Here is a 10,906-nt window from a genome sequence, read left to right as displayed (position 1 = left end):
CTCTCTACTAACATGTCCATTTAAATCTCCTCCAATAAAAACTTTCTTCTAGAGATATCTTTTGTAATAATTTTTCTAAGTCATTTCAAAAGTTTAATTTAGAACTCATATCCAAACCTACCTGAGGAGCATAAGCACTTATAATATTAACAATCTTATCATCAATAATAATCTTTAAAACTATAATTCTATCTCAAATCCTATTAATTTTTATAATATTATCCTTCAAACCCTTATCTATAATAACATTTACACCATTTTTAGTACGACTCCTGCCCGAATACCAAAGTTTAAATCATAAACTATCAATTTCCTTATCCTTCTCTCCAACCCATTTAGTTTCCTGAATGCACAAAATATTTATCTTCCTATGAATCATAATATCTATTAATTCTATTAATTTTCCTATAAGGGAACCTATATTTCAAGTTTCTTCGACTACCTAACGCAACCCTCTATTTTTCTCATCCAGGACTTGGGACCTGGCAACGGTAGTGTTTCTAAATGTGATTGACTGAAATGGAACAAATTTTGTTTCAGTAGTGTTATAAATATTTTGTCCGAAATCAAGATTTTGAGGCTTAAGAGGTTAAGTTACGTTAAATAGCTTTAGCTTATGGTTTTTGGCGATGCTGAATTGACTAGAAGCTCTTTTGATTACCACCAGGAAAGAGCAGCTTTTCAGAAAAACACTTATATATGCTTAAGTGCAAAGTAGGTCTTTAGTTACTTGCCAGATTGTGAAGTCAACATCGAGGACATGTACTAGGGTGTATGTGCGGCTCATTGAGTTCAGATCATTAGTTTTGATGGAACCTAAGTTCTATAGCCAAGTAGGATAACATAAGATATGCAACAAGATACTTGCTTCATTAAAACATAAACCAACACCAACAGAATGAAACTTAATAGTAAACAGATGTAAGAAAATGATTAGGTAACCTTGCCAAAAAAAAGACTAAAACATAAAAATAAACTACCCTCAGAACAACCTAGAAAGGTCACCTCATCTGCAAATTTGAAAATTAGAGAATGGTTATCAAAGGAAAATCAAACCAATAGTTTGCCATAGAAAGTTTGATCCAGCTCAAGTCGGTACTCCTCCGGCAAATACCAACAAACAGGCTCAACTACACCTCACACTTATTATATTTGGCGAAGAAATGTACAAGTGGAAGGGAAACATGGAGATAAGAAATAGATGGAAGACCAGAAAGAAGAAATAGGTGTAGGAAGAAGATATCTCTCAAGCTAGGAAGAAAACCCTCAGGTTTGGATTAGATTTCAGCAAATAACTACCTTTTTCCTGCAACAAATTAGCTATATTTATAGGAGAAAAAAGTCCAAATGCACACATAAATGTGCCACCCAAGCAGTCAATTGAAGTCACATATTGAGAAGATAAAACACTATACTAGTAATCAACAAAGAGGGAAGGTGAACGGACAGAAGCTTGAAACCAAAGCCCATGGAACACTGACCAGCATGGGAAACCAGCAGCAGGACTGCAGGAGTAAACTGAAATCTGCATGGGAAACCAATGGCAGGAGTAAAACCGAAATCTGCATGGGAAACCAACAACAGGAGTAAATCGAAATTTGCAAGAGAAACCAGCCATGGGGAGCAGCCATGGGGAGACATGGGCCAAGCCAATTAAGGGAAAAAACAACCCAAGATTAAATGCTCAATTAGCCAACAAGGAAGCAAGTAAACAAATTCAACTTGAGTGGAAAACTAAAGAAGATAAAATACATAAGAGCACAAAACCTAAGCATGATCATGGATTGATTTCCATCATAGGGCACATAAAAAAAATATAGTTCAAAATTACATGAAATCCAAAACATAAGAAATAAAATACAAAATTTAAAAGGATAATCCTAGTTTGCATCAAGTTTGAAGAAATGCAGATTTTTTTCTAGTATCAACGACCACTATTGATTAATTAGGATAGAGTAGAAGACGACTATTTAATTGACTATTATATAAAAATGAGTTCCCAAAATTTACTTTTTTATAACTATGTGAAAGGAAAATTTGAAAACAGTATTGTTTATTTATGTCTCATTCATGATATTGTGCGTAAGGGGCTGTTGGTAGCACGATTTAAACAGGAGTTGGGCTAAATCCTGCCAATTGCAAATCTCATGGCAAGTTAAATCCGTCGTTATTGACTTTTGCCTTAAATCCTTGATTTACTAAATCCCAAGATGATTTACATAAATGAAGGGAGGGAGAAATCACAGGAGTAATGCATGAAGAAATACCTGTCTTTTGTCCCCTTAAGCTCGATGGGTAGCCAGCCGACGGAGAGCTCAACTGCTATGACTCCAAAGATGTAGACGATGTTCTCCTTGAAAAGGAGGGAGCGAAAGAAGGCAAAACCTATTGTGAAGTACAGTGAAAAGCCTATAGTTGGTTCAATAATATAATCTGGCCCTTGTGTAGCTGTATCTGCCTTTAATTACACTATTTAAATCTCTAGAATGTGCCTTAATGTGATTGAATGAAATGGAACACAAATTTTGTTTCAGTAGTGTTATAAATATTTTGGCTGAAATCAAGATTTAAAGGCTTAAGAGGTTAAGTTGCGCTAATGACTTTAGCTGATGGTTTTTGTCGATGCTGAATTGACTAGAAGCTCTTTTGATTACCACCAGGAAGGAGTAACTTTCAGAAAGACACTTATATATGCTTAAGTGCAATGTAGGTCTTTAGTTACTTTCCAGATTGTGAACTCAACATCGAGGAACATGTATTAGGGTGTATGTGCGACTCATTGAGTTCAGATCATGAGTTTGAAGAAATGCAAATTTTTTTCCAGTATCAACGACCGCTATTGATTAATAAGGATAGAGTAGAAGACGGCTATTTAATTGACTATTATATAAATAGTTACCAAAATTTATTTTTTTATAACTATATGAAAGGAAAATTTGAAAACAATATTTTTCATTTATGACTCATTCATGATTATCGTGCATAAGGGGCTGTTTTGTAGCACGATTTAAGCAGGATTTGGGCTAGATCCTTCCAAACGCAAATCTCATGGCAAGTTAAATCCATTGTTATGACTTTTTCCCTAAATCATTGATTTACTAAATCCGGAAGTTAGATGATTTACATAAATGGAGGGAGGGAGAAACCAAAGGAGTAATGCACGAAGAAATACCTGTTCTTTTGCCCCTTTAATCTCGATGGGTAGCAAGCCGACGGAGAGATCAACTGCCATGACTCCAAAGATATAGGCATGTTCTCCTTGAAGAGGGAGCAAAAGAAGGCAAACCCTATTGTGAAGTAGTAGGGTTGTCAAAATCGAATCATGGTTCGGGTTCGGGTCGAACTCGGAACTGACCAAACACAAAATGACTCGACCTGAACTCGACACGGGTCACTTTTTTGGACTCGAATCCGAACCGCTTCGGACCCGGGTCAACCCGGTATGACTTGCCAACCCGGATCACGGGCTTGTCTTCAATCTTTGCTGACGGTGGGTTAGAGCGGATGGTGGAGGTGGAGGCTGCGGTGGGTTGGAGCGGATGGCGAAGGCGACAATGACGGTAGTGGTTGCAGATGGCAGAGGTGATGATGGTAGAGCGAACGTGTATGGTGGTTGCAGAGACCACGAACGGCTCGGTTGTGGCAACCTTCGTTTACTAGATGGAGGGTTGGCGGATGACTTGGCAAAGACGACGACGAATGGGGGGTCAACCTCCGGATACCGACAAGTTGCGACAACCTACGACTCATTTTGTTGACGGCGAACAACTCGTTGGTGGTTGAGCTGACACGTGATGGGAGTTGAGGGCTTGACCCGAGTTGATGAGAGCTGATACGGGACTTCACTCGAGTTGATGTGGACCGCTCGTAGACTTTACGTGAAGCGGGTTTTTGGGTCAGTCCGGTTCAATTTTGGGTTAGCGGATTGACCTAGACCTGGCCTATTTTTTCAAACGGGCCGAATCCTGGAACCCGAACCTAACTCACTTGTGTAACGGGCTGAACCTAACCCGGAATTTTCGGGTCGACTTCGAGCCGGGTTTTCGGGTCATGCCAAATAATTACATCCCTATGAAGTATAGTGAAAAGCCTATAGTTAGACTTCATGCGACTCTTCAACAACAACGAAGAAGACATGGCGATGAGGAAAAGCATACTGTGTTAATGTAATTTGTAATTGAATAGTTAGATAAGCGTTAGTGTCTATGATGCACCGACGCTTCTCCTCAAAGAGGCATGCAGTGTCCGACACGTATCCGAAACTACACACACCCGACACTCCTCTAGCACGTGTCGGACACATTGTAAATGTGTCCAATTAAAAAAATATTAAATACAAATTGGACACACGTGTTCGACATGCGTATCTTATATATTTTATCCACAACACCAAATCAATCGCCCTACTTAATATTCAATTCATTAAATATTCTCATTTTCATTTCTCTTTGGTGAGTTTCAACTTTGATTTCACAATAATGCTCAATGTCATCTCAACATCGACATCTGATGTCGTTACAACATCAATATTTCAAAATGATCTCTATATCAAAGTTTGATGTTGTCTTTACATTGATGCTCGATGCTAGCAATTTTTATACCCACAACTTGGCATCTCATCTTTGTCAAACGCCTTCTCAACATCGACGACCAATGCCCTCACAACGTCGACGATAAATGCTCTCTTAACATTGACGCCCAATATTTACTGCATAACATCAATGCTTGACTATCGACATCCTTGTCAACTCCTCTCTCGATGACTAATAAACAACATCAACGTCCGACTCTTGACATCCTAATATTAATTATTTTTAGCACAAATTCTATTTAAATAACTTATTATTTTTAAATAATTTTTAAAATTATACTCATTCAATTTTTATACATTATTTTTAAAATATAAAAATTATAATATCATGTCTAACCCGTGTCCTATATTTTCAATAATTGACATGTCCCGTGTCTGTGTCGTGTCGTATCCATGTCGCTGTGTTCGTTTCTGTGCATCATATGTTAGTGTAATTAGTTCTTAAATAATTAGTTATTAAAATAGTACTTATATATTTAATTACATCAACAACAATAACATCAAGCACTTAACCCACTATATAAGGTCAGCTATGTGAATCATTTTCTCCATTGTATTATGTTAAGTTAACACAATGCATTAAAAGTCTCATGTCATGATTATTCGACAAATTTTACGCTGGTTGTCGATTGCCTAACGCAATCATTTAACTTTTCTCATCTAAGCTTGAAACTTGACAATGGCGGTGTTATAGTTTCTAATCAAATAATTAGTTATTAAAATAACACCCAGATAATTAATTAGATAAATAACAAGTAATTAGAAATAAATTTTTTAGTTATTAAAGTGACATGTAAATAATTAACTAGATAAATAGTATTGTAATTTGTAATTAAATATTTAAATATGTAGTTATTACAATAAAATCTAAATGATTAATCACATGATTAATAGAGTAAATAGTCATTAGCATTTTTAACGATCTAACCACTATAACTCCTGATTTGTTTTGCCAAAAGGTTCCACAAGATTTATTAAGATTTAACATCTTTTGTCAAATGGTTTTTAGGATTTAATATCGATGAGTTTTACTAAATTCGAAAATGGTATGTTTGAGGGCTGGCTAACAGACTGAGCCGCTGACCCGCTGACCGACCAATCTATTTTGGGTGCTTCTTCTTTGGCCAAATCCCATTTCGTGCGTCCAGTCCGCTCTGACCCATACCGGCGAACTGTTTGGAACTTTCAAATTAGCGAATTGTTTGGAACTATAAGAGAAATGGTGAACTACAAACGAAAGTTATGAAACAAAATATGATTCCCGCCTCCTCTTTGCGCGCTTCTTAGCAAAATCCATAAATCTTTCAGATCCGGGTCAAAATTAGGTTGACTTGTTGACCCGAACCCAACCTTTTTTTAAACGGGTTAGATTTTTCGACCCGAACTCGACTTGTTTTTTAAACGGGTCAACCCAAACCCGTAATTTTCGGGGTGGGTCTAGGTCTGGTCAATTTTTAACACTCTTAAAATTGCTAGTGTCAAGCTTTGAATTTTAGACGATTTTGAAACATTGATGTTATAACGAATGATGTTATGTGCCGTCGGATGTCGATGTTGTGATACCCTAGCTTCCATATACTTGATATAAATGAAAATGATATGTTTCGGGAATGGTATATTAAATGATGGCAATTGATTTGGGTCTGTTGAGAGAAAATAAATTTTTTATTTTAATTTTTTAATAAATAAAAAATTGAAATACAAGAAATTATATTAAAGAAATTTGAGAAAATTTGTAAGACATGTTTTTTATTTATTTTTATTATTTTTTTAATCGGATACATCATCGAAGTATCTGATACGCGTATCGAAGGCATGTCGGACACGTGTCATGTCTGAACGTGTCGGACACTATATACCTCGTTGAGGAGAAGTGTTGGTGCATCATTGCAGTACAAATTTTATTAAACATTTTTTCTACCCCTAAAATTTTTTTTATGAATATCTGTTTTAATTCTATTACAACAACAACACTAATATCTAGCTTGAATTCCATTGTAACGAAAAATCTATTTGATGAATTTGAAAACAAAAATTGGTATGATATCGTGCGAGTAGAGATGAATGCTCTGAAAATAAGTACACTTGAGAGATCATTGAACCACTAAAATGAAAGAAAACGGTAGAATGCAATTGAATTTTTTCGATAAAAAATAGAGCAGATAGAAGCTTGGAATGGTATAATTTTAGATTTATGGCCAAAGGATATATTTAATCCTATGAACTTGACTATCATAAATTTTTTCTACTATTGTGCAAATGAATGCAATACACATCTTAATTTCTCTTATAGTCAATAGTGAACAGTCCATGTCGCAGTATGATGTGAAGAATGCTTTTCTATATAGAGATGTTTATATGGATACACTATCTCGATTTTATAGTTCTTTCATAAAGAATAAGTTGTGCAAATTGAAAAGTCAGTGTATGGCTTTAAATAATTTTTGAGAGCATAGTTTAGCATTTTACATAAGCCATGAATAAAGTTGAATATAAACAAAGCTAATGAGGTCATATCCTCTTAATAAAATTCTCTAATAATGGGAAAATTTCAATTGTCATCGTATATGTTGACAAAGGTAATGACAATAGAGAAAAAGAGTTTTTTGGAAAATACCTGGGGAGGAGACAACCCTCCTTTCCCCTTGCTTTAATTATTGTAAATTGTACCATTCTCATTTATTTTCCGCTTCACTTTGGTTAATTTAGTTGTCGTTATATTTTCAACCAATTAACTAATGATTAATAATTATCTTAAAGAAATTTTTTTTTGGGAAATTTACATACATACCACTTTATTTTATGCTATTTACATATCTAACACTCAAAACATTAATATTACATCTCTACCACCCATATACAACTTTAATATCAAATATACCACTCCCAGGCGACAATAACAAAAAAAAAGGCATCCATATTTAATTCATTATGACTAAAACGTGAAAAAAAAAAGATAAAAACCAGTCAAGATGCAACTATAGTTCAATACATTAGAATTTTAATTATAAATAAGACTTAAGTATAGAAGTGCTTATCTAAAAAAAAAAAAATAAACGAGAAGTTAGAAATGGATGTGTAATACTACAATAAAGATGAGGTGAGATAAATATCAGTTATGAAAGTGTTTTGAGGCTTCTTGTTAAGTATGCCAATTAACCTGAGAATCACTATTTTCTTTTGTCATCTAAGCAATATGATAGGTATTCAAGGCAAAAGAAAGTGTGGCGATGTTTGTTTCTTCAGACTTTTTAGATTATCCGATAAAGTTCTTTTTGTTTGTTGAAGAAGCATCAGGTTTGTTCTAGTTCAAAAGCTTGCTGGCAACAGAATTTGGCCTCTATAGTATCTCTTACTGACTGGTTTACCGAGTATTTTTTCACGAGAATCTTATTGATGGATAAGTAGTAATGAGCGTCCATCAATACAGTATTCATATTGAAAATTTGAAGAGGTACTTCTTATGAGGAATATTAAAGCAGTTTTAACCAAGCGCACTATTTTACTTATAGTCTTTCATTGCTATATGCGATCGTTAACAACAAGCAAACTGAGTTGCTGTGGAGTCCTTGAGTTGCTGTGGAGTTTAATTCATTAGAATACTAATAAACTTGTTGAAAAGTTTACTAATAAGCAACTTTTTTTCTTAGTTATTTCTGTTGTCTAGACACTAGATCTATAGAATTTCTTTTAGTGGCTACGTTTTGCCATTAACTAAGCGTAAATTCTGTTTTTTCAATTGGTTTTTCTGACCTAAATCAATAATTCTTCTTGCTCTAATACTGCTTCTGCAGGTTTATTTATGTTTTCATTGGGATTGGAGCTATTCTCTTTCTGATATCTTTCTTTGGCTGTATTGGAGCAGTGACTAGAAATGGATGCTGCTTGTCCTTCGTATCCTAAACTCAAATTTATTATGCTTTATTGTACATGCTTATTTTCTATGCTTTCCTAATCAAAGCTTATTCTTCCTTCAGGAGCTTTATGTTCTTTTATGTTGACTGGATGATTAATAAATACTTCCCATGGGAAAAAAATATGTTTAGTTAATGAAGCGGTTTTGGTTTAATTTTATAAAAGTTAACATATACTTTTTTCCCATGGGAAAATGCGGTGTTGTTGGTTTGGAAAAGAAAAAAAAAATTTCTTTTTGGTTTTTTAGTCAATCATTTAGTTTCCTTGAACCAACCAAAGTATGCTTTCTTGGTAATCTTGTTAATACTGCTGGAACTGGGAGCCGCTGCTTTCATATTTTTTGATCATGACTGGACAGATGTGAGTTTTCTCTCATGTACATTTTTCATATCTCGTATTCAACCTCTCTGTAATTTTCCTGATAGCATATTTCTACGCAGTTGATTCCACATGACAAAACAAGAAGCTTCGACATGATTTATAAATTCATAAAGGAGAATTGGAAGATTGTGAAGTGGATTGCTCTTGGAGCTGTTATTTTAGAGGTAAAACCCCTTTTCAATTTTTCGAATTCATAGCTGCTTTTTATTTATAATGTTGGCTTCAATTTGTTGTGTTATGATATAATTCGGCATTGTTTATTCAATTCAGCATATCATGAATAAGCATTCCTATGCTATTTTACACTTATCCAGTAGGTGTGGTTTCAGTTAGGACTTAGGGACTATTTGGTAGCACCCCGGATTTGATTTAAGCAGGATTTCGTAAATCCTCTAGATCCAGATTTTGGAAACCTTGAGGGGCTTAAATTCCGAAAACTATTTTGTAACATTTATGATAAATCCTAATTAAATCTCATGTAACTATTTGGCTATAGACTAGGATTTACCGAGCAGACTCTTCCTCTAGCATCATGGATGTCGTAAATCCGGCAAAATACATGATTTTAGAAATCCGGGATTTAGAGCGAATCGGTGGAATTTTTCGTCTACAGCGGACTTCGTTTGCCGTGAGATTTGATTTTGCATTTTAGGCCGTTTGGCTGGATTTTGCTCAAATCCGCCTCAAATCTGGCCTAAATCCTGCTACCAAACAGCCCCTTAGGATATTATGCCTCATGCGCATATACCTCTTATCAGCAGTGAAGCTTATGTTTAGGCTCTATTCTGCTAGATCATGTATGTGGTTTCCTGATCTCTATTATATTAGGCCGTGATATCTGTTTAGCTTGTTCATTGCTCGAACCTTGTTCTTAGCGGATCTGCTCAAGTTTGGTGGCCATATCAAGCTGTTTAAGTGTGAAAGTCATATTGTATTTTATTTGCAGGCACTCGTGTTCCTGCTTGCTATTTTAGTCAGAGCAGCAAACCTACCTGCCGATTATGACAGTGATGACGAGTACATCGCGACGAGGTCCATACGCCAGCCATTGATCAATAGGCAGGGTGTACCTGCAACCGGCGTTCCTTTGACTGCAACTCTTGATCAGCGCCCGAGTAGGAATGATGCCTGGAGCCAACGGATGCGGGAAAAGGTACCATTTTTTAAGTATGGAAAGTCCTTAACTCTTAGGCTTCGTTTGGGACGGTTTTTTTCCTGCTTCTTAAAGTGACTTTTTAATACAAAAATTAAAATTTTTGTACTAGAAAACAGCTTTAAGAAGCAGAAAGAAAGCCGTCCCAAACGAAGCCTTAGTATTTGTATGTGCTGGCTAGTTTTGACACTGATTTTGTCGTACAGTATGGTCTTGATACATCTGAGTTCACCTACAACCCCTCCGACCCAAACAGGTTCCAACAAGGAGGAGCACCTCAAACAGAAGAGAGAGGCCGTTGTACCATACTCTGAAGTATCAATTCCTCTTGTGGGTAGGTGCCCTTTATGGTATGTGAGAGCTCCGTTTCTGTTGGGTGTGAAGTATTTAGGCATTTCCTTCCTGGTTTTCTAGGACTAATGCTTTTGTTCACTATGATGTATTAATGTAGTGGCTTTGTTTGTCCTGATAATCACCGTAGTCATAAATTGAGCAAAATTTTCTTTCTTTATTCCTCCATCGCTGTTCTGATCCAGTAACATATACCTCTTAACATGCTTGGATGTGTTTATTGATATGTTTGTTGTAGTTGTTTCTAGTTCTACTATTAGTACATTATGGATCTACCATTTTTAGCGTTTGTGGATTCTAATAACCATATTTATTCATTGGAGATAATCTCAGGATAAGAAAATTGTTTACTTGCTAGAGTTTTTCCTTTATTTTCGAACAGTGTTGTTCCACTAGTGAGAATTTGCTTTCGTATCTTGTTACTATTATAACGTATCTTGTACTGACCACTAACTTGTTTGGCTTTGTTTCTTGGCTATCGAAAGTTGATTTGTGAAGCAGTTTCAAATCTCCAT

At 35.4% G+C, this 10,906-nt stretch overlaps 1 protein-coding gene across 2 annotated transcripts in view; it reads left to right on the top strand.

The window, feature by feature from the left end:
• LOC110105407 (tobamovirus multiplication protein 2A) overlaps window positions 1–10,680 on the top strand; it is a 14,808-nt gene extending 4,128 nt beyond the window's left edge. For both annotated transcript variants that reach the window (XM_020834896.2, XM_020834897.2), the window contains exons 3-7: window positions 8,386–8,485; window positions 8,786–8,866; window positions 8,947–9,051; window positions 9,834–10,040; window positions 10,247–10,680. In XM_020834896.2, the coding sequence (XP_020690555.1) occupies window positions 8,386–8,485; window positions 8,786–8,866; window positions 8,947–9,051; window positions 9,834–10,040; window positions 10,247–10,354 (601 nt within the window). In that variant the 3' untranslated portion in view covers window positions 10,355–10,680. The remainder of the gene's footprint in view (window positions 1–8,385; window positions 8,486–8,785; window positions 8,867–8,946; window positions 9,052–9,833; window positions 10,041–10,246) is intronic.
• The last annotated feature ends 226 nt before the right edge of the window (window positions 10,681–10,906 follow it).

This window comes from Dendrobium catenatum, unplaced genomic scaffold (genome assembly GCF_001605985.2).
Source record: "Dendrobium catenatum unplaced genomic scaffold, ASM160598v2 fragScaff_scaffold_1122, whole genome shotgun sequence".
Taxonomy (NCBI): Eukaryota; Viridiplantae; Streptophyta; class Magnoliopsida; order Asparagales; family Orchidaceae; genus Dendrobium; species Dendrobium catenatum.
Note: the sequence above shows the minus strand (reverse complement) of the source record. Positions and strands in the feature narration are given on the sequence as shown.